The sequence below is a fragment of the Gnatocerus cornutus genome, chromosome 4 (assembly GCF_029298725.1).
Source record: "Gnatocerus cornutus isolate USDA-ARS CGAHR chromosome 4, icGnaCorn1.1, whole genome shotgun sequence".
NCBI classification, from domain to species: domain Eukaryota; kingdom Metazoa; phylum Arthropoda; class Insecta; order Coleoptera; family Tenebrionidae; genus Gnatocerus; species Gnatocerus cornutus.
Window position 1 is genome coordinate 16,618,603 of NC_142236.1, and position 24,547 is coordinate 16,643,149.

Genomic DNA, 24,547 nt, shown 5'->3' on the forward strand with positions numbered 1-24,547 from the left:
CAATAAAAAAACAAAGTACCAATTTGAGAATTCTAAGAAAATATAAATAAGTTTTTCAAAACCGTTCGTTTTTCGAAAATTGCATCAGTTTTTCTCAAATATTTTGGCGAAAACTTACTCTCCCGGAAACTCCTACAGTTCGTTAAGAAGCTTATTAACCTTTTTAACGATGTATTATAAAGTCTTATGATTTTGCAAGTTGTTAAGCAAAACTAAAAAAAAGAAAAATAAACGCCGTTTACTCAAAAACAATTTTTTTTATTTTACATATAATATCTAGTCCTGACTCGATAGAACAAAATGGGCATCGGATTCAGAGTTAGGAGGCAATTCTACTCTAGAAACTTGACCAAAATTTGTTGACTATTGCCCTTTTATTTGCTTATTTCTGTTTAAACTTCTTGAATTCTTTTACTTTCTTAAGCTTATTGGAAGTTCTCGACCTCTTTCTCACAGATTTCGCATTAAGTTTATTTAGTTTTTTAGATTTGCCACATTTTCTATTTTTAGATCCATTGGACTTGCGGATCATTTTGCTTTCCTGATTTAAATCTGTTTGATTTTACTGTTCTTAAAACTGCCATGAATTTTTTCGGTTCTATACAGAAAAATAGATTCTTATGTACCAAGGCCAAAAAGTGTTTACGCCTTTGTTGCACTTTGTCGATTGAGCAGTTTGTCGATTTGATTTTACCCAAATAATTATAAAATTGATGGTAATGTCGGTATCTTGATGTAATATGCAAAACTATGGATAGATGGCGCCACTATAGATCGGCCGAAAATGTTTGAGGACAGAAAAGGCTCACTTTTAGGCCGCTTTTAAGGCCTAAAAAATTCATTTTCAGTTTAAGTCGCCTAAAAAATTATTTTCTCCATATTTTCTACTTTCTTACTTTCATACGGAAGCGTAGAGAAGCCAAAGTACTTTTTTTTTAAACTGACATTACCAGAAAAAAAAAACTTTAAATGCACCCAGTAAAGCATTCTTCAATTCGTAACTTGATTACGAAATGTAAATTTTCAAACAAGCTTCTTTCTTAAAAGAATCATTTTTATGACTTTCATTGTGACACCAAAAATCGTGTCGGAATGAGAAGTCACTAAATATGTCTTATTTGAATGAATGAATGAAGAATGAATAATGTTATGTGCCAACTTGAATCCTAGCTTGAGTTTTGAAGCAAAATTTAAAAAAAAGCCGTAATGTAGAAAATAGTATGAAACACGCTGTAATTGTAGCCAAGTATTTATGAAACTAAAAGCAGAAGTGATTAATTTTATCACTCGACGAGCTATTGACCATAGAATCAAACACTCAGTTATTTGTTGACGTACCGGTATTTTGAGGACGAATTTAAATTTAGCGTGAAATTCTGCGTAAAATGAGTCTTAATTGCTTAAGAAATAAAGGTGATATTGACCGAAAAATGTTTTCAGTTGTTTTTTTAGGGTGATATTCAAAAAATATTTTCGGGGCAAAAACGACTTTTAATACCTTTGAATTATATACCAATCGAAAGAACAGCTTAATATCTACCACCTGGAAAAAATTTCAGGACAAATAGTTTAGGAGAAGCGGTCAAAAAACCAAAACCTTGTGTTCCTGACTATATTTTTTCTCATTTAGTAAATAAAATGCATTTAAATACAGATTTGACACATTTTCTTATGCCAGATTTTGACAGTTTCTTGTAACTAGTGAAATACTTCATAAGTCAACTTATTTTGATGGCGTGTGAGAAAATAAATGTCACTTTGTAATTAAAACGTAATTAAATAAATTCGGTTTTACCTCGGTGGACAATAATGACGTCTAGTGATAAAATAAAGAACTTCTGCGCCTATGTGTAAAAATACCAATTTTGTGTTAAAATATAGTAATCTACGTATGATAGCGTTAATTTGGTATTAATTTATTCTATTTTAGTTGTATTATAAATTATGGTTTATCTGTTTTATTTTTTATTGTTTTTGACAGCAGCAGGCGTGATCGACAGCAAAGTATTGTGAATAACACGTGCAAATTGAATATTTTACACTCCTGAGACTAAGCTACTCGCCCTTGATTCGTGACTCAACTGTCACATTCGTGTGAAACATTCAACTTTCAGCACTAGTTATATAATATACTATTTAATTTTTTTTAGTCCTATCATTGTTAGAATCTTGTAGATACAGGGTGATTTTTTAAAAACGGCAGGCGTTGTAGAATTTTTATTTATGAACCGATTTCAAAAATTTAAAAAACAAATTAAATGGCTTTTAATTTACTATAAACTGATGATTTTAAATTTTTTCTAAATGTTTTAGTATCTTTTGGGCGATACTCAACTTTCTTATTTTAAATTGGAACCCATTTTTTTTTCATAATTTGGAAGATATTAATTTTCTTGATTCAGAAATGTGTAATATGTTCTTCTTTTACAAAAATATTTTTAAAAAAATTATTAAAATTAAATAAAATAAGCAATAAAAGTTAATAAAATCTAGGTGCATGGTGTCAAATAAAAAAATGTCGTTATTGTAATGTCAAAAAGCAGCAAATAACAGAAAGGATTGGCATTTTTTTTTTTAAATTATTAATAACAAAGAACAATAATAATTACAAATCAGAAAAAACATCTACCTAATTTAATTAAAATACTTTTTTTTTCATTGCACAATTGACAACTACGAGAAATGCATTGTGTATTGTAAGGTGTAGCCCCATCTTGTTGAAAGAAAACTTGTTCTTTCTGTTATTTGCTGCTTTTTGACATTACAATACCGATATTGTGTTATTTGACATTTTATTAACTTTTATTGCCTAAATTTTTTCATTTTTGATATTTTTTTTTAAATATTTTTTGTAAAAGTAGAACATATTACACATTTCTGAATCAAGAAAATTAATATCTTCCAAATTATGAAAAAAAAATATGGGTGCCAATTTAAAATAAGAAAGTTGAGTACCGTCCAAAAGATACTAAGACATTTAGAAAAATTTTAAAATCATCAGTTTATAGGAAATTAAAAACCATTTAATTTGTTTTTTAAATTTTAGAAATCGATACATAAATAAAAATTCTACAACGCCTGCCGTTTAAAAAAAAATCATCCTGTATATGGAATTAATTGCCCCAAGAATACAAGATGTGCAGTATCATATCCATGTCATTTTAAACGTCCGTCGCTGTTTACACGATACCGCGCGGTGTGGTGTTAGCAACGACATGACTTTTTCCCTCAAGTCCACCACGACAACAAATTTCCCATTATCTAAACTACTTATTCAATTTTAGTCATTCGTCACCGTTCTGGAACGTGCTGGCACAAATACCTCTTCAAAAAACCTTCCTGATAATTATTTTTCAGTCACTTTTAACGCCTCGCGATGCGCTTAGCGTTTGCAGCCCTAATTGAATACCTATTTCAGCGAAAATCCATATTGTTCGTAACGTCAAGCGCCGGCGTATTGACGCTTATTTTTGACGCTCTCCAACTGTAGTCATCCTTTCGCATCAGCTGGAAGTGCCATGGTGTTAGCAGCTCTGTTGCTTGTGCCCTTCTTGGCCGCGGGAACCCTTCAGTTTCAATTCAAACACCACAATAACGAAGAATTGGTCCGCGTGCTCCAAGATGTCAATGACAGGTGTCCGAATATCACGAGGATATACACGCTCACTGAAACATCTGTTTTGGGGATTCCTTTATATGTAATCGAGTTTTCCACGAAACCGGGCCACCATGAGATTAGTAAGTTTCAATTTGATTTTTTTGTGGGGATTTTTAAGCGTTTTTTTGATCGATTTTGATCGATTTTCCCGCGCCGTTTGACGTCATAGATAGATTGATTGGGTTTGAAAGGAAAAAATGTTTTTGGGGACGTCATAGATTTCGCCTACGTTATTGTAATTAACACTTTTATCAGATAAACTCGGCTCTTCATTTTAGTATTTGGTTAATGAATCAATAAAGTTTTGTCGATTTTATGGAGAGTGGAACGCGGTGCATAAACAATATAAAAATTTATTTTAAATGCATTTGGTTGGAATTTGGACTGGTGGAAAGTCATTTCTTAAGTAGGATTGTTTTCTGATTCAGAATTCGAAGCCCGTTTTGGGGGCTTTAAAATAAATTTAAAAATAAGTTGCTTTTGAGAACACCGGGTTTACTTTTTTCGGTTTTGCGTAAGAACTTGCAAAATCATGAAACTTTACAATACATCGTTGGGAGGATAATTATATAAGCTTCTTAACGAACTTTAGAAGTTACCGGGAGAGTTAGTTTTCGCCAAGATATTTGAAAAAAACGAACAGTTTTGAAAACTTTTTGATCCTTTGTTGCATGTAACTCCTAAATTGGTACTTTGTTTTTTTATTGTAATATGTTATAATGAAGGTTGAGATCTCTGCTTTCCAAAGCGGTGTTAAACATGTCATTATCTCTTGTCCTTTAGAAGTGACATGACAAAAAATTTGGACTGATTTTTATGTTAACTATCGAAGATTTTCTAAAATTTTGATTTTAATGTTCACAAAATTGTAGTTTTTTGAATTCAATTTTTTTTCAACATAACTGTGATACAAATATCTGAGATTTTATTTTAAATCCAATGCAAATTGTGTTTAAAATTTGCGAAAAAAACGCTGTTTTATCAAGTTAGTTTTCAAAATTATGACGGCCCAGTGGCAAACTACGTTTACACCAAAATTTCACAAGTCACTTCATTCCCTCTTATAAAGGTTAATTTTGATTAACACGGGCATGTTGCACTTTATGGACACCAGAAATCATTAATTAATATCGACAAAGCGATAATTTCACCAATTAAGACTTTTGTTACAATCTAAAGCGAGCCAAAGGATAGATGTCATTTGTGACACAAGATGCTGACAGATGGGTGTAAACGTAGTTCCCAACTTTGACGTAATGAAATTGGAAACTACTTGATAAAACAGCATTTTTTTCTCAAATTTTGAAGACAATTTGCATTAAATCTAAAATAACAACTGAGATATTTTTAACACATTTAAATTAAGGCGTCGCTACGCCAAAACTATCAGTGATAAGAAACAAATTTTTGCGTCACATCTAGAGCTTTGTCAACTGTTGAGCGTATGCAAATTTTCAAAATTTTATCTTTAAAATTTAGGACGATTTTGGGGTGGACACAAGTGTTGCCGGACCCTGTACCATAATTTAATTAAAATTAAGTTAATCTCGCAACTAATTTGACTATTGGTGACACTTGATTGGCGGAAAAACGATCACATGACACTTTAACATGATGTTGGGTATTTAATCGAAATTAAAGATTTAACGTAGCTTCTGTAAACCGCCCCATTATGGGTTCAGAAATGACAATTTTGTAGGCAATGGCATTGATTGTTAAAAATTATAACAATTTTAATTTTATGAAAAACTCCGTGGTTTTTGTTCTGAAACTTCTAAACGATAAGAGATGGCAATACGTTTCGGCTGCTCCAAGCAAAAACACAGTAAATTTTTCACGGGGCCTAGAAATGACTTATTTAAAACGCTTTAACAAATGATTTCAACTCTACTTTTGTCATTTATTTGAAGATTTTTAAATAACAAAAAGATAAATGACAAGTATAATGTTAAAATTATTTATGATGGCATTTTAAATAAGTCATTTCTAGGTCCAGTGTAAATTAAAAAAAAAAAGATTATTGGTTTTTGCTTGCGACAGTTGATTTGTCAACACGTCAAAAAGGCAAGATTTTAGTTTTATCAACGATGCATTATAAAAAAAAATCGATATAATAATTCCTGAGTTATATGTAAAAATGCGTATGAAAATCACTAAAAACAATTTTTTTTTGAGACATGAAATCAGTTTATCTAAAATATCATTATAAGTACTAATTGTAGCGATCAGTTTATAAGTCGTTGGAAAGCTCATAAAATTGGCTTTCCAAAACACTGCCAAGCAATTCCAGAAGTTTTCAAGAAAAACTGAAAAAAAGAAATTTTTGTACAGTAGAACCTTAAGAAACCGTTTTTCAAGAATATCTCTGAATCCGGACCTGTTGGAGCATAACGGACTTTAGATTCAGAATCAGGAGGCCATTCTATTTTAGAAATGACTTTCCATTCTTTATACAATTTTTTTCCAAAAGTTGTTGACTATTTTCGAAATTCCAAATTATCTTGTAAAAATGTAACTTTGAAATCTATCTACTCGCACAAAAAATAAGATTTAAGAAGAAAATTTTCGAGAATTTAAGGGAAGTCTACAGAAATTGTAAAGAGAATTTAAAAACAAATTAAAAATCCAAGAAGAATTTGAAAAATGTAAGCCGGCAGGCTCTAAAAACAATCATTGCTTACTTAAAACACAAAGAAAATATATCTAAACAGAATCTACGGAAAATATAAAGGAAATTCAGGGACCAAGTGAAATAAATAGAATGTGAATCAAAAATAATCCAAAGAATAATGTAAGCCCAAAAGGAACCGAACAGAATATTAAGTGAATTTAAATAAAATCGACGGAAATTCTAAAGAAAAAAAGAAAAAAATTAAAAAAAAATCGAATATGCAGTGAATATGAGGAGAATCTAGACAATTAAAAAAGAATCAGAATAACCTAAACAAAAAAATCAATTCACAGAATATTTAGAAAATCCTCAAAACAATAGAGACAAATAAATGTAAATCTAGAGAATCTAAAGAAAATTTAAAGAAAACATAGACCTTTTTAGCACTTCCATAATTGAATCAAAATTAAGAATAGTCCGGCTCCTTTAAACATGTTTTGATATGTATGATAGCCCAGAACTTAGCCGGAAATTATTTTTTTATCAAATTTTTGTAATTATCAGTAGACAGACATTAGCAAAAAAGATCCAAATGCACAATCGATTTTCCTAGTAAAATAAAGGCAACCTCAAAACCGTCGACCTTAAATTAATCAATTTAAAGCCACTTCCATATTTTGGTGGTTTTGGTTTAATCAATCTAAACTGAGTAAAATTTAATTTAAATTGCGAGCAGATTTTTTGGTTTTCAAATTAGTTTTGAGAATCAAAAATTTTCTTTTTAAAAGCGATATAAAAACTGGATTCAAAAACTCGATCTCAGGTACCATTTTTTGATAATTTAGTAGAGTTCCGGAGATATCCAACCCGGAATTTATCCGGAAATCTAATTTTACCGTTGAGTTGCAAATTTCCTATCAGAAAATATAAGCAGAAAAAGTCTAAATATGAATTCTCTTGAGAATTCCTGGATTTTATGTATATTCCGGAAATTATTTCAATCCCAATAGATGACATATATTAGCGGGCAAAATTTAATTCCATTTTTATGGGCGATTTGGAGTATTGTACAGAGAATTTTCAAAAATCAATTTTTATTTGGATTTAAATTAATGCTCCGGATGAAAAAGTGGCAAAAGTCCGGAATTCATTTTTTTCGGACTGGATTTCCTGGAAAATTCTTTGTAAAATAGGTATTCAAGGTGTCAAGCAGCTATTTTTGCAACAAACTGGAAAAATGTGCTTTACGCACGAGACGTGGCTACAACACGTCGTGTACTTGACATGAATTTCGCACGAATAGCAAACAGTTTTTTCCACAAGCGCAGCAAAATCGAGCATAATTTGACGATAAAAATTTCGAGCGACCATTATTTTAAAATCTCAAGTCTTGAACTGCAAATGTGTCAAAAAATACAGGATTTTATAGAAAAAACACGTTTTGTTTTAAATTTCCCGCCAAATTTAAAGTGCCGCCATCTCTCAGTAAAACCTTCACTTTCAAATATGACAAAATTTTCAAAATTTTAGGAAAATTTGACGTAAAACTGGTATTGTGTCTGAATCTAGTTTTAACTTCAAATTCAAATGTCAAAAAATAAAAAATATCACTTTTTTTATTTCCCGGAAAATTTGATTTTAAATTGGCGCCATTTCTGTGTTATTACTAAAACTTCAAATATATCATGTGAGCCACAAAATTTTTGTTTAAGGTAGGCCATGAAAGAGAGAGACAAACCTAGAAGTCATGTCGGAGTGAAATTTTGTTTTTGATATAACCTCAATTTTTTTATGAAAATATGTAACATTACGAGGTGCAAATAAGAGAAAATGTATCGTGTGTCTTTCCAGAATCAATATTGTATTGAAAACTAATTGAAATTAAATCAAATGACAAATGTCAAACTATTGTCAAATTTTTCTCGACTTACGTAAATTTTGTCAAAGCCTACCCTAAATGAAAATTTTGTGGACACGTTATTAAAATTATCGGACAACGAAAAAAATTGTTTTTTTCAATTTTTCGCAAAATGTGACTTAAATGTGGCGTTATCTGTGTTTGTGTGAAATCTTGAGCTTCAAAAATGTTAAAATTACAAGATTTTACGAAAAATCACGCTTGTTTTTAAATTTCCCGCAAAATTCGACTTAAAAGTGGCGTCATCTCGATGTCAGGTTCTAGATTTCATTTATTTTTAAATTTTCTGAAAAAAAATTGACTTAAAAGTGGCGCAATCTTTGTGTCAAAAGAAGACGTTTTAAATACAGTGTGCGGCATTTGCTAGAGAGCCGTAAAATAACGGCGAGATTTGTAAAAAGCTTTTGGCCGATGTTCCATCCAAACTTGAATTAACAAGGTTAATCCGACAATTCTTTGACAGTGTTGACACAAAATCATTTTTATTTTTATTTTAAAAGTGGAAATCTGTTTTTAACGCACAGTCAGCGCAAAAGTCACGTTCCAATCGACGTTTCCCGCAATTCAAAATTTTTCCGACACTCCTCATCGCACTTAAAGTCACACACCCTCAAAAGTGAGGTTAAAAACCCGCGAAATTTGAAACTTCTCTTTTTCAGTGAAACCGGAATTCAAGTACATAGCCAACATGCACGGCAACGAAGTCCTCGGCCGAGAGCTCCTCCTGAAATTAGCCGATTACTTATGCGAACAATACATGTCAGGTAATGCCAACATCCAATCTCTGATCGAGAAGACTCGAATTCATCTGATGCCAACAATGAATCCCGACGGTTGGCAACTTGCTACTGACACGGTAAGATTGATTACTCCAATTATCCTTCTTTGACACTTTGATTCCAGGGAGGCAAAGACTACTTGATTGGGCGCACGAATAATAATTCCGTGGATCTGAATCGGAATTTCCCGAATTTGGACCGAATTATGTTTAGTAATGAGGAGAATCATATTGATCATAATAATCATGTTTTGGGGCAGCTGACGCGGTTGAAGGAGCCTGTAATTTCTACCGAGCGTCTTAGAGGAATTACTAATTTCTTTTTTTAGTTACAACCGGAGACTAAAGCAGTGATTCGGTTGATAATGCAGATTCCTTTTGTGTTGTCGGCGAACCTCCATGGGGGCGACCTGGTGGCTAATTATCCCTACGACGAGAGCAAGACGGGGAGTCACAAAGACGAGTATTCGGAGACACCAGACGATGAGACCTTCAGGTAGTTTTTACCACCGCACCGCCATTTTGTTTGTAGCCGCCATCTTGTCTTCCAGGCATTTGGCTCTCGCGTACTCCACCAAGCACCAAGACATGGCGAGTCCGAAAAGAAGAGGTTGTGGAGACGTCGATAGTAACCGTTTTGGGAAACAAGGTGGCATTACCAATGGGGCGAAATGGTACAGTCTGGCTGGAGGAATGCAAGATTTCAATTACTTGTCCAGTAACGACTTTGAGATCACTTTGGAGCTCGGCTGCGAGAAGTATCCTCCGGCTAAGACTCTCCAAGTTGAGTGGGAGAGGAACAAAGAAGCGTTGCTTAATTACATATGGCAAGTAGGGTAAATGAGGTAAAATCAAGACTGGAAAAATTGTTTTTCTGTATGATTTTAGAGTCATATTGGGATCAAAGGGATTGTTTATGACAGTGTTTCGAAACGGGGGATTGCCAATGCTGTAGTTCATGTTAAAAATGTGACGAATGGGAATTTCCAAGATGTACAACACGACATTACTTCAGGTAGGTGCGAATTTCGGCGAAATTTGTGAAACGTTTTAAGACCCATAAATCATCTAAAACTGAATTAAAAATGTTGGTCTGTCAATTCTTTGACATTATTTGCCATTTTCAAATCTTTTAATAGATGGCGCCACCAACAAAAGTAGGGTTACCGTTGCCATGTACACAACGGAAAAGTGTGATTTCAATTCAAGAGGCCAAAAAGCAAATTTTGAAGCTTCAGATGACAACTTAACGAAGATGGAGAAGAATTAGAAGAAGGATTGGATGATAGAAAATTTGGAAAATCCTGACAAGTTGGAAAATCTTTTAAAAAATGTGAAGAAAAAGAAAGAATTTTAAAAACTTGTAAAAAACCTTGAGAATTTAAAGAATTGGAAGAAGGAGAAAGAAAGGAAGCAAAGGAAACTTGGAAAAACCGAAGAAATTGGAAAACCTTGACAGTTTGAAGGTGGAAAATCTGCAAAACCACGAAATTTCAATAGTCTGGAGAAGCTGGATAACTTGAAGAATTAAAGAAATCTGAAGAATCTGCATAATCTGGATATTTTGAACACGAACTTGAAAACTCTGGAGATCCGGAAAAATGTTGTGTAAAGATTGAAAAAACTAAATATCCTGTTAAAAACTTGGATGATCTGGAGAATCTGAAAAGTTTAAAGATTCTGGTTAATGTAAATTATTGAAATAAATAACAAGGGAGGTAGGAAAACATAAAGGAAGAACCTGAAAACTTTGGACAATTAACGAACTTGAAACTTCTAAAGAACCTGAAGGCCAAAGAAAAATCAAAAACAGAAGATAACTGAAAATTCTGGATGGTCTGAAGAATTTGAAGAATATTATGAATTCGAAAAGTTCGAATTATCCAACCAATACAAAGAAGGGGCAGAGGGAGTAAAAACTTAGAGAATCTGGGAAAGGTGGACAACATGAAGAAAGCAAAAAGTCTGGAAGGCCACGGAAATCTGAAGATTCTGGACAACTTGAAGAATTTTGAAAATTGAAGATGTCAAGGATCCAAAGAAGAAATCAAAAATCGTCAAGATCTGACATAGTTACAAATTTGTTAGACCTCTGGAAGACGAAAAATCTAGATAACGTGGAAAATAGGAAAAACTGGATATTCTAAAGTGACTAATCTAGTAAATCTGAAAAATCTGCACAACTAAACAGCCTGGATAACCTGGAGAATTTGAAGATTCTGACAAATGCAAAAAAAAATCATTATATGAATCCGAAGAAGGCAGAAATGAAAAAAGAAACTTAAGGAAGAAACTAGAGAGTCTGGAAAATCTGGATAATTTACAGAATCTGTATACATAATAATAATATATTGGAAACTTTCAAGAAACCGAAGAAGAAAAATACAATTTGAAACCTCCAGGGAGCCTTTGGTCTCTGGACAACTTGAAGAATTAACAGATCGTCCTAAATTGGAAAACAAGAAAGTAATAAGAATGGATCTGGATCACCTGAAGAATTTGGAGAAGACTAGAAAACCTGGAGAATGTGGATTACTTGAAAAATTAGAGAAACTTGAAGAACTTGGAAATTTTGCAGAAGTCTGCAGCGGCATTATGTGAAAAGAATGGATAAACTGAATATTGGATTAAAAGCCCGGATAATCTGGAGAATCTAAAGAATTTAAACATTTTGTCTAAACCAAGAAATCTAAATCATTCTATGAATCCAAAAAAGAAGAAAAGGGGAAATCGACTATCAGAAGAACCTCGAAAATCTAGGAAACCTGGACAATTTGAAGAAGGCGAAAAGTCTGGAAGAGCACGGAAATCTGAAGATTCTGGATACCTTGAAGAATTTAAAAATTTTGATAATTGAAGATCTCAAGGATCCAAAGAAGAAATAAAAAATCGTCAAGATCTGACATAGTTACAAATTTGTTAGACTTCTGGAAGACGAACAATCTAGTTAACGTAAAAAATAGGAAAAACTGGATATTCTAAAGTGACTAATCCAGTAAAACTGAAAAATATGCACAACTAAACAGCCTGGATAATCTGGAGAATATGAAGATTCTGACAAATGCAAAAAAAATCATTATATGAATCCGAAGAAGGCAGAAATGAAAAAAAAAACTTAAGGAAGAAACTAAAGAGTCTGGAAAATCTGGATAATTTACACAATCTGTATACATAATAAATCATATATTGGAAACTTTCAAAGAAACCGAAGAAAAAAAATACAATTTGAAACCTCCAGGGAGCTCTGGTCTTTGGACAACTTGAAGAATCAACAGATCGTCCTTAAACTGGAAAAACAAAAAAGTAATAAGAATGGATCTGGATGACCTGAAGAATTTGGAGAAGACTGGAAAACCTGGAGAATGTGGATTATTTGAAAAATTTGAGAAATTTGAAGAACTTGAAAATTTTGCAGAAGTCTGCAGCGGCATTATGTGAAAAGAATGGATAACTGAATGTTGGATTAAAAGCCCGGATAATCTGGAGAGTCTAAAGAATTTAAACGTTTTGTCTAAACCAAGAAATCTAAATCATTCTATGAATCCAAAAAAGAAGAAAAGGGGAAATCGACTATCAGAAGAACCTCGAAAATCTAGGAAACCTGGACATATTGAAGAAGGTGAAAAGTCTAGAGGAGAACGGAAATCAGAAGATTCTGGATACCTTGAAGAATTTAAAAATTTTGAAAATTTAGAATCCTAAGAATCCAAAGAAGAAATAAAAAATCGTCAAAATCTGACATAGTTACAAATTTGTTAGACTTCTGGAAGACGAACAATCTAGTTAACGTGAAAAATAGGAAAAACTGGATATTCTAAAGTGACTAATCTAGTAAAACTGAAAAATCTGCACAACTAAACAGCCAGGATAACCTGGAGAATATGAAGATTCTGACAAATGCAAAAAAAACATTATATGAATCCGAAGAAGGCAGAAATGAAAAAAGAAAGTTAAGGAAGAAACTAGAGAGTCTGGAAAATCTGGATAATTTTCAGAATCTGTATACATAATAAATAATATATTGGAAACTTGCATGTAACCGAAGAAGAAAAATACAATTTGAAACCTCCAGGGAGCCTTGGTCTCTGGACAACTTGAAGAATCAACAGATCGTCCTAAATTGGAAAACAAGAAAGTAATAAGAATGGATCTGGATCACCTGAAGAATTTGGAGAAGACTGGAAAACCTGGAGAATGTGGATTACTTTAAAAATAAGAGAAATTTGAACAACTTGAAAATTTTGCAGAAGTTTGAAGCGGCATTATGTGAAAAGAAAGAATAAACTGAATATTGAATTAAAAGCCCGGATAATCTGGAGAATCTAAAGAATTTAAACATTTTGTCTAAACCAAGGAGTTTAAATCATTCTATGAATCCGAAAAAGAAAAAAAGGACGAATCGACTAACAGAAGAACCTCGAAAATCTAGGAAACCTGGACAATTTGAAGAAGGCGAAAAATCTGGTTGATCATGGAAATTTGAAGATTTTAGGTAACTTGAAGAATGAAATTGAAGACCACAAGATCCAATTAAGAAATGAAGAATCTACAAGGTATGGAAATCTTATAGTAGTTGAAAATTACCTCTTTTTAGAGGTTTTATCTTCTGATAAAGGATCTGGATAACGTGGGGATTTTTGCAAATTTGGAAAAACTTCACGCATTTGGAAAAATTTGAGAATTTAGAGAACTTTTAGTATCAAATGAAAAAGAGTCTGAAGAGTCTGCACAACTAAACAGCTTGGATAACCAGGAGAAACTGAAGAATTTGAAGATTTAGATAATCATTACAAGCCCGAAGAACGTAGAAAGTAAGAGAGCGATTTCAAGTCAGTGGCGCAAAATTGCGTTGACGCAGGTTGCTAAGGTAGCATCAGTCTGATTCGCAATGACACAAGTCAACTGTTGCTGAAAAAACTAAAGAATCTGGAAAATTTGGATAAACTAGAGAATCTGAATAATATGGAAAATTTCAAAAACTCCGAAGAAGAAAAATACAATTTGGAACCTCCAGGGAGACCATGGTCTAGTTTTATGAAGAACAGAATTTTCCAAATCTTGAAAACAAGGAAAAACTAAAGGATTCGGAGAAATAAGAATGGAATGAGAATTTGGAGAAAACTAACAAACCTGGAGAATCTGGATAATTTAAAAAATTACGGAAATTTTACGAACGTAGAGAAACTGGAAATTCTGTAAAGTCTGCAGGCCATTAACTGGAAAGACTGGAAAACGGAATATTCTGTTGAGAGCTTGGATAATCTGGATATCCTTAATCACCGAGTATTTTGAAGTAAATGATTTGGAAAACTTAAGAGGTTCTGGAGAATCTAGCCAATCTAGAAATTGAAGAGTCTAGATAACCAGTACAGGAGAAGCTACATAAAGGAAAATTGAATAATCCATTGAATCTGATAATGAAAGAAAAAAGGAAGAAGGAACCTGGAGAATCCACAGAAGCAAAAAATTTGGAAAATGAATAGAATTCCGTTTTACTTTTCGTCACAAAATTTATAAATAGTCGCTGGTTTTATACCAAACACTCCATTACTGTTTAAAAAAAATTGAAAACTTGTTTAAATTCTCCGGATATTACAAATTCTAAATATTCAATTCGGCAATATGATTTCCTCGGAAAATTCTGCGCGAAACGAGACCAAGTTTATTAATAATTTCCTCCTCTTTTCAGTCCACGACGGAGACTACTTCCGCCTTCTCACCCCTGGCCAGTACAAAATCACCGCTTACAAAGACGGCTACTTGCCCCACTCCCGGCTGGTGACGGTGACCAACCGCCCCCATTCCCCAGCTCAGCGAGTTGACTTCGCCCTGAAGCCCATCTCGGCAAGTTTCCGCTTCCTACCACTATATCAAGAAGATTTTTATTATTTATAATAACATTCCAGTATTGATTTCCTTCTATTTCTGTATTCTTCTTAAGTTTTTCTTTCCTGTAATATATTTATGATCATGTTAATTTCGTCGTTTTCCTCTTCCTCTGTGTCTTCATTCTTCAGTTAACTCTAATCAATTGTAGGTGCCAGCATATATGAGAATTCAATCCAATAATTACGAGGATTCGAAATTAGATAATTCGCTCGGGGAAGTCCCAGGATCGTGGACAAACTGGATAAATATGAATAGAGAACCAATAGCGATTGATTAACTTCCGATTTAGTTACTTCTCACTGTGTGTCTACAAATACAATTTCGTTCAAATCTTCTGATTAGTACACACGGAACTATATAATATCGTACATGTAATAAGTTACTGTTAGGAGCGAAGTTCGAGTTATTTTTAATAAAATTATTTATTCTACTTGTGTCGTTGAAACGTTGTAAGTTTATTTCTCTGTGATCATTTAAATAAAGGAAGATATGTATACAATTTTTTTGTATTACTTCGCTGGTTCTGTGGAGATTTTTGCAATTTTTCTTCTATTTTTTTTATTTATTTTATATTTATATTTATATATAATAGTCTTTGGATTTGTTTGTAATTTTATTAAATTCTCCTTGGATGCTCTAAATTTTTTTCGGATTTTCCTCAGACGTTTCTTTTCGTCAGTGTTATGTAACAATTTTTTTTGGTTATTCTTTGGTTTCACTACATTTTTTTACATTTTTCTTATTCTTGTGTTTTATAGGTTCTTTTTGTATTGTCTTTTGATCTTCTTTGTTATAGCTTATTTTTCGTCCAAATTCTTCTTAGATTCGCTTTAAATTCTACTTTTACAGAAAAACTTTAGAAATCAGGTTTGTCTTCAAAATGAAAATTTTTGAAAATTTTTTTAAAAAAATTTTTTTTAATCTAAAATTTTGGCACAGTTGATAAACAAGTCGAAAGTTGTAAAATTTGCAAATTTCACTGTTTTTGGATTAAAACATCCAAATTACAGCAATTCATAGAAAACTTTGGAAAAAATTATTTTTTCAAATAAAAAGTAACTAAAAAATCTCTTTTTTTGGAATCTAGCACAGTTGATAAATATGGTGAAAATAATATACCTTAAAATTATCACAATAAGTATCACAATAACCAAATTAAATAGAAAGTTAGGAAACTTTTAGTTTGTTTTTAAAAGACAATTTCTAAAAATTCTGTTTTTGATCTAAAATTTTGAATTTAATACAATTGATGATCAAGTTGAAAGTAGTGAAATTTGCAAATTTCACTGTTTTCGTATTAAAACTATCAAAATGACAGAAATTTGTAAAAATTTTTGGTTTGTTTCAATTTGAAATTCTGCTTTTAGTTCAAAAATTTTTGAATTTAGCACAGTTGATAAACAACTCGAAAGCAGTAAAATTTGCAAATTTCACTGTTTTGGTATCAAAACTATCAAGATTACAGACATTCGTAGACATTTTAGAAAAGTTTTAGTTCGCTTCAAAGTGAAATGACCTAAAATTCTGTTTTTTGGTCTAAAATTTTAAAATAAAGCTCAGTGGATAAATAAGTCAAAAATACTATGACCTTAAAGTTTTATTGTTTTAGATTTACTGCCAAAGTTACCGAATTTAATAAAAGTTATAGAAAATTTTGGTTCGTCTTCAAAATAAAAATTTCTAAAAATTGCTGTTTTTTTGTTTGAATTTAGCACAATTGATAAATAAGTCTAAAACTGTAAAGTTTGCAAATGGCAGTCTTTTGGGATTAAAACTATCAAAATTTTAGAAATTCGAAAAAATTTGCAGTTTTGGTTCGTTTCAAAGTAAATTGTTCTAAAAATTTTTGAATTTAGCACAATTCATAAATAAGTCAAAATCAGTAAAATCTCAAAATTCTATTGATTTAGGATAAAAAGAAAGCAGTGAAAATTTTTAGTTCGTCTTCAAAATAAAAATTTCTAAAAATTCTGTCTTTAGTGTTCTAAAATTTTGGAATTTGACACAGTTGATAATTAAGTCAAAAGTAGTAAAATTTGCAAATCTATTTGATAAATAAGTGTAAAATAAAACATTAAAATTTTATTATTTAAGGATTGAAAATGCCAATATTACCGAATTTAATAAAACGTAGAAAAATTTTGGTTTGTCTTCAAAATAAAAATTTCTAGAATTTCTGTTTTTTGGTCTAAAATTTTGAAATTTAACAAGTCAATAAATAAGTTCAAAAGAGTATAAACTCAAAATTTTAGAACTGGCAAAGTTACAGAATTTAATAGAAAGTGGTAGAAAATTTTGGTTCGTATTCAAAGTGAAAATTTTTAAAATTCTGTTTTTTTTTCTAAAATTTTGGAATTTAGCATTGTTGTTAATCAAGTCGAAACTAGTAAAATATGGAAATTTTACTGCTTTGGATTAAAAAAAAAACACGGAAATTTATAGAAACTTTTGAAAAGTTTAAAGTGGCAACTTTAGTACCCCATTCTACTAACTCTCTTCATTTATTTATTTTGAGAGTTATAAGCTTCAAATTTTCAAGATTTGCTAGCTTTGAATTATTTACTACGTGTGTCAAATTATAAATCGACGGCTTAACTAGGAAAACTTTTAGAAATCGTTAATTGAAAGACCAAATAAAATTCAGCTATTTCTTCAAAGCGTTTTAATAACTCCCCTAACATGTTTATTTCAAGAGTTATAAGCTCCCAATTTTTAGTATTTGCAAGCTACCTACTGCTGATTATGTACACCAAATTACAAAATTATAGCGTCGTTGGGGAAATTTGTGAGAAATTTTTAATTGAAAGACCAAATAATATTCAGCAATTGTTTAATTTAAAAGTTATAAACTCCAAATTTTCAACATTTAGAAGTTTCTAACTGCTTATTAGACATAATAAATTACACAATTACATCTTCGGTGGAAGCGATTTTAAAAAATTTTGATCGAATAAAAGTAAAAAATTTCTTCAGTGTTCAATAAACTCTCGTCAATTATTTACATTGAAAGTTGAAGCTTTAAATTTTTAGTATTTGCTAGCTTTAAACTGTTTACTAGACACACCAAATTATAAAATTATTGCTTCATTGAAGACGATTTTAGAAGTTTTATATTGAAAGATCAAATGAAATTTAGCAATTTTATCAAAGCGTTTTATTAACTCCTCTGAGATGTTTATTTTAAGAGTTATAAGCTCCAAAATTTCTGGATTTGCAAACTGCAGACTGCCGAGTAGCAACACCAAATTACAAATTTATTGCTTGTTTGGAAAAGATTTTAGAAATCCTTAAATGAAAGCCCGAATAAAATTCAGCAATTTAATCAAAGCGTTTTATTTATTCCTCTAACTCATTAATTTTAAGAGTTATAAGCTACAAATTGTCTAAATTTAGTTTTGAACTGATAATTTTATAAAACAAATTACAAAACTACAGCTTCATTGGGGAAGATTTTAGCATTTTTTTAACATTTATTACCCAATTTGTTCGTTAAAGTCTTTGGCTACTTAACCAAACAGAAAGCGACTTTTGAATAAAAGGTGGGAAATTAAATAAAGTCCACCCATTGCCCTACAAAATGGCACAATTTTATTCTCAACAAATCTGAAATACAAAAGTGCGGTTAGCAAACAGAATTCCCAAAAGTTAACACAACTAAATTAAAAGCACATGCCAAATAAGTAAATAAATCTAAACTATTGAGAATTATTTGTACCCGCTAATACTGATCACTGACACTTAGGCTTGGCTAAACTTTCCAACTCTTCCAAATCCTCCTTCTCGATGTCAGAGTCGCCGTACCCCCACAGGTGACTCCCATCGCCCGTTTTCTGGGCTCTTCTCTTGATCATTGAATCGGAAGCAAATTTTAAGTCATAGGCCCATCCGATTTTGGCGAAGAAATCGATGAAAGCTGTCGAGGGATTGTACGTGTTTCCGAGTTCTCCAGCTCTGTAGTCGTACGGGAAGACGTGGTGGAAATTGTGCCATCCCTCGCCCAAAGCTGCCAGAGATACGGCGAGGTTTTCCACCGGACTGATGTATCTACAAGATGCGAAAAGGTAGAAAGGGTGAATTTGTGACCACCTGTGTGTTACCTGTCGTACGGCTTCTGCCCCCACATGTGCGCCACGCTGTTGACGAAGAACGCGATGTTTAGAGTGATGCAGAATCGCGCATTGAAGTTCACCCAGAAAGAGTTCCAGAGGCTTTCATTCCAGTAGTACATTGGAATGTATACTGGGAGGAAAATGACGAAGACGAAGAAAAGTAGAGGATACAGTCTGGAAAAAAAAACTTAGAAAATATCTTTTTTTTGGTGGAAGAAGATGTACTTTTTTTGCCACATGATGATGGGGTCTTCTTCGAGGTCGCTCATATCGATGGCTTTCCTTTTTTCAACGACATCTGGGTGTGGGGTTAGGACTAACCATCCGACGTGGGAGAATAAGAAGCCTCTTTTCGCGTTGTGGGGGTCTGCGTCGGTTTCGCTGTATTTGTGGTGGACGCGGTGGTCGAGGGCCCAGACGTAGACATGTCGCTGGAAAGAAGTGAAGCTTTAGATTTCCTTTTTGGAAAGAAGCCGTATTAAGATATTTGATAATACACCAAACACCAACTACGAAACCAACAAGCGAGGGAAACTGAAAGAAACGTCATTGACACACTCCACTTGGCTTTCTACTGTGTCAATTGTCTTCCCGCCATGTCATTTGTCATTTAACGCTCGTCAACCAATGTTGCACACTAAATTCAATATGAGTTGGATTTATTGAAGCCTGTCATTCTAACGTCAATCAAATATACATTCGACCAGATTGTTTATACAAAATTCAAAAGAGAAAATTTAAACTGGTCTCTTAGCAACACGCGAGTGAATCCTCCAGACTATTTCCACGCGGCCTTGTGATTGGTCAACTTTGTCAAGTCTTTTCTCAGTGTCTGTTGGAGTTGGAACTTTTTTTTTTTAGCAATTTACACATTCACAGCTTTTTCCGATATGGGACACCTGTTTAAACAAACGGTTTTAAAAACGGTTTTATTAAATAGTCTAAACAAGCGCTGTAAACAGTCTAAAAAATGGATCGAACCAAAAATGTTAAAATTTGTAAAAAGAATATAAACATCTAAAGATCTAAACAAACGGGGTATACAAACAGGGATCTTAAGGATTTGAAAAATCTGAAGAATTTAAAAGATCTAAAGGATCTAAAAAATCTGAAACATTGAAAGGATATAAAAAATAAAGGATCTTAGAATCTGAACCATCTAAAGGATCCAAAGAATCTAAAAGTTGTAATGAATCTAAAAGATGTCATGAATCTGAAAAATTTTAAGATATAAATCAACGGTGTTAAAAATAGTCTTTTAAAACAGTCTAAACAAAGGCTTAATAAAAACGATCTAAACAAAAGGTCTAAACAAACCCTGTTAACACACAGTCTAAAGAGTGTATAGAATAAAAAAATTCAATTTGTAAGAAAACAAAGAATTCAAAAAAGATCTACATGATCTAAATGATCTATAAAGGATCTAAAGGATCTAGAAGATTTAAAGGATGTTTAAGAAGAATATAATGAAAACGAAGAATTTGAAAAAGATTTAAAAGAATCCAAGAATCAAAAAGATCCAAAAACGGTCAAAATAAACGCTGGAAATAAAGGGTCTAAATAGTTTACAAAAACGAAAACCTAAAATTTGTAAAATGGGCACCCTTTTTCGAAAGTTAATTTTGATTTCTTTGCCATTAAATTGAATACTTCAATTGTAGTTTCGTTCACAACATCTTGTGGAATGCTTTTGGTTATTTACTGCAAAATGCAGAATATGCGTGAAGTGAATAAACTATAAAAAAATATATTACAAATATAAAATAGTCTGCTGGATTAATGTCACTAAACCTATCATTTGTTTAAATACAATTATTGGGTGCACTTTGAAGTAATCGATAAATAAATCACCGGAATTTGGAAACAATAGTTATTTAGATTAATCCTAATTGTCGGTTTATTTTTATTAATCCATTGCTTATTTTATTAATTTAAATTTCAATTTTTTTTCAAACTAAAGTAGAATTTACAATGATTATAAAGGAGTATAAAATACTGGCCATAGCAAGTTGAAGCAGGGATGTGTGTAGTCCTACACATCTAATAGATTCATAAATAAATATACCTAATCTAAATAATTAAATTCATTCTTCTAACAGTGTAACGAAATTATGTATCTTCTGTTTGGAGTTCTGCTAATTCTGTTTACAAGCAATGCAGATAAGACTTTTTACTTTTAATGTTATTGCTAAATATTGTATTTTCCTTTATTTCCTTTTTTCCAAATTTCAGTGAACACCCGGCAGAATTTGTCCTTTATTAAATTTTTAATTTATCTATGTTTTAAACCTTAAAATTTCCATTAAATAATATCAAAGATGGACAAGAAAATTTTGGTCGCAACAATGTCTGCACTGTATTCATTATTTTTAGCCATCTATTAATCAAAATCGAAGTGTATCCTATGCAGGTATCTAACTTATCCCTTTCAAATACCGCTGATCTTTGTAAATCGCTAAATTTTCTGCAGAAAAAATGACAAAATATGTAGAAATGTACCACATGTAAAAATGGTTTTGTAGACTGGTGACAATTAGGAAAGTGTCAACAAAAATGATTCGTGACTTGCTTTTATTTATAATTAGAAATGTAGTCAGAAGCAGCAAGCTTTGTTTGTTGTTCGACACGCTCGCAATGCAGTTTGATAAAGAGCAAATTTTTATTTACAAATTAGATTCCTTATAATGGAAGTACATGTGTCTTGATAGGGAGGGACATGGCACATCGAACACAGCACTTAGCACATAACAAAGGTTATTTTAACTTGCTTTTGGGTTTAAAATTATATGTACTACAGTTTGAAATGTTGGCCAAATGCCGCGTTCTAAAAACACCGTTTTCGAGAAAAAAATGTTTAAAATTTTCTGCAGAAATCGCTGAGCACTAGTAAAGTGTTGGGGTAAGCCAGCCGCAATGCCAATGACAGTTCAGACCATTGAAGTTGGGAATAAAAACGTTAAAAAACAAGTGGCAAAAATGTCTTTATCGAAGTCAGTTTAGCAATAATTGTGGTCGAGAAATGTGGGTTTTACAGTGCCAAATTGTTCAAATTTTGAATAATTTGGAGTTAGATTTTTGAGGGCCCTATTTATTTCAAACAAATTATTTTTTCGCAATACCCAATTTTTGAAATGTGTCCAGGAGTGCGATTCTCGAAATCGCTAAATTTTGAGTACGAGAAAATCAGTGTGGTATCAAGAATAGTGTATTCTCCATCAACAAACTAAAAAGTGCACTAATATTTTAAAGCGATCTAAATATTATCTTGGCAACATTGCAAAAACAGTTTGTCAGGTTGACTGATCTCAAAAAATTAACCTTTCCAGTCAAATGTTCAACAAAAATAAATGCAGCATTGAAGTCCCCCACAAGAAATCACAGCAAAATGCAACTTTTTGCTACTTTTTGATACGATTTTTGACTCGTGAAATCATAATCTCATGAGAATATCTCATCGTCGATCCAAACCTTTAGCGCAGGGTAAAAAGTAGGTATAACTTGCGTGTTATTGAGAAGCAAAAGAAATCATGTAAACTTTCTGAACAACTTTTGGTTCTTGTACAAGACAAGTTTATGTCTATCTTTACATGAAAAAATGCCCAATAACTTTGGAAAAAAGAAAAAACATAAAAAAACATCAAGCGTGGCAAAACTAAAAATTTAAAATAAGGTATAATTTAACACCAACAGACAACAGAACGAAATGATCCAGTCAAACAGAATGTGTTAGATTTTAAAGAAATAGTATTTTTACAATCTGTGGTGTCGCAGAAGAAGAATATCATGGTAACACAAAACCACCGCAATTTTTGGAGTATGATTTGCATGGTCTTGAAATTAAATGTGTCTTCAGTAAATCGAAAAGTTTTACGGAGTTATCTATCTTCCACATTTTTGGGGAATTTTCTATATATTTTGATTTCATGTAAATTTGCTGCTACTACATCTAAGTTAAGACCTTTGTCTAGATTCTTCTTCTAATTTTATTGCTTTATCAAACATTTTGCCAATCTAAATAAATTAGCATGCAATTTAGTCTACTATCGACCACACTAATAATTTAATTAAATGGATATTTAGTGCACTAAATCAAATCAGCACATTTCGAGAATCGCACCCCAGTCTTTAAAATCGGATTTATCTTCATAAATAAATTAAATTTTTAATAAAGTGGGATTTGTGTAATTGCAAAAATTGAAGAATTAATACTGAGATCTTCGAATTTTGTCCAAGATTTTTGTAAATGTAACAAAAAATAGTGAACATAATTATGCTTCTTTTCAATTCATAGCGAGGCCCCCATTTCAATGTCAACTAGTATACATGAGTGACCAGTATATTGTACATTATTAGGAAAATTTGGAAAAGTTGGTACTACCACAATATAAGGATCTATATATATATATATATATATATATATATATATAATATATATCTATATATATACATCCTTATATTGTGGTTTACTACTTGGAATGTAATGAGGTAGAGGGGGATGACATTCTCAAAACTAGAAAATTGTCAGTTTGTGCGGTGGATTTGTTTACTTTAACCTATAAATTAGACTTGCTGAAGTTGTTGGTTTTCAAAAAGTGAACAGAAAACGGATGAAAATGCTTGCATCAACAAAAAATCAACCTCGGCCTTTATTTAATTCGTACCAATGTGTAAGTTGGCCTTCAAGACCTTACATGCAGGTTGTTTATTTAAAATTTTAGTGCACAAAACCTTAAACCAGAAAAATGGCCACAAAGGAATATTGTTTGGTTACCATAAAGTTTGCTGTGTGTATCTATTACATATTACAGGACAAGTATGTAATCATTTCACCTTAAAGAAAACTAAACTTAACCAACATTTTTATTATTTGTTGAAAGCACACTCAGAAGCGTTCCTCATAACAAACTAAAACATTCTTCTATTATATTGAAATACAGTAGACATGTAAAAAAGTTGTAGCTTTAGCAGCAGACAAAGATCTTAAAGAAGAAGACTGCCAAGATGGAAGGAAATGCTAGTTGGAGATGGAAAAATGACAAAAGCTGAAATTCGTTTATACTCTACATGTGTATTGGAAAGTGATGAATCTACTTAGAGTTAGGTAACATAGCTATGACTTCTGTAGTATGAAGTTATAGCTCTCAAGATTTTAAATTTGTTGATGTTGGTAGATGTATTAAAAGTTCTTATTTGCCAAAATCACCTACTTTTACAAAGTCAGTGCCACACAAACTAACAGTATAAGATGAGTGACCATAAAAAGAATTTTAGTACTTGATGTTAATAAGAAGAAAAATTGCAGACGTAAAAATCATGGGATCCCATTTGGTTCTAGAAATACTTTGTTATTTTTATGTTCGTATGACTTAATATTTAAATTTATTTAATGTATAATATCCTCTACTATTTTTTTTTTTCGAATCGTTCAATCTAGGTAAAGGTGCATTATTTTTATAATTCTTAATTTTTTTAGTTGATTAACTTCTCTAAAATGGAGTAGAAGCTCATATGTATGTAGATCGCAGGGCCAAATTTACACATTATTCCATCAATTTAATTTCAGGCCACATTCTGTTTTTTTGTT

At 31.8% G+C, this 24,547-nt stretch overlaps 2 protein-coding genes across 2 annotated transcripts in view; one reads left to right on the forward strand and one right to left on the reverse strand.

Annotated features, from left to right (window-relative positions):
- The first annotated feature begins 3,389 nt into the window (after positions 1-3,389).
- On the forward strand, positions 3,390-15,353 carry LOC148176453 (carboxypeptidase E-like). The gene is made up of 8 exons (XM_088033668.1): positions 3,390-3,738; positions 8,847-9,043; positions 9,091-9,246; positions 9,295-9,461; positions 9,517-9,796; positions 9,854-9,980; positions 14,655-14,809; positions 15,003-15,353. The coding sequence occupies exons 1-8, from the start codon at positions 3,519-3,521 to the stop codon at positions 15,129-15,131; spliced, it is 1,431 nt and encodes a 476-aa protein (XP_087889794.1). The 5' UTR covers positions 3,390-3,518; the 3' UTR covers positions 15,132-15,353.
- Positions 15,354-18,419: 3,066 nt separating this feature from the next.
- LOC148176454 (acyl-CoA Delta-9 desaturase-like) overlaps positions 18,420-24,547 on the reverse strand; it is a 31,941-nt gene continuing 25,813 nt past the window's right edge. Inside the window, exons 4-6 of the mRNA XM_088033669.1 lie at positions 19,189-19,394; positions 18,952-19,137; positions 18,420-18,898 (exon numbers count right to left, since the gene is read on the reverse strand). Coding sequence (XP_087889795.1) covers positions 18,583-18,898; positions 18,952-19,137; positions 19,189-19,394 — 708 coding nt within the window. The 3' untranslated portion in view covers positions 18,420-18,582. The remainder of the gene's footprint in view (positions 18,899-18,951; positions 19,138-19,188; positions 19,395-24,547) is intronic.

Coding starts and splice junctions, on each gene's coding strand:
- LOC148176453 (XM_088033668.1), top strand. CDS start 3,519: ATGGTGTTAGCAGCTCTGTTGCTTGTGCCCTTCTTGGCCGCGGGAACC. Junction 3,739..8,846: donor ACCGGGCCACCATGAGATTA/GTAAGTTTCAAT, acceptor TCTCTTTTTCAG/TGAAACCGGAATTCAAGTAC. Junction 9,044..9,090: donor GGCAACTTGCTACTGACACG/GTAAGATTGATT, acceptor CTTTGATTCCAG/GGAGGCAAAGACTACTTGAT.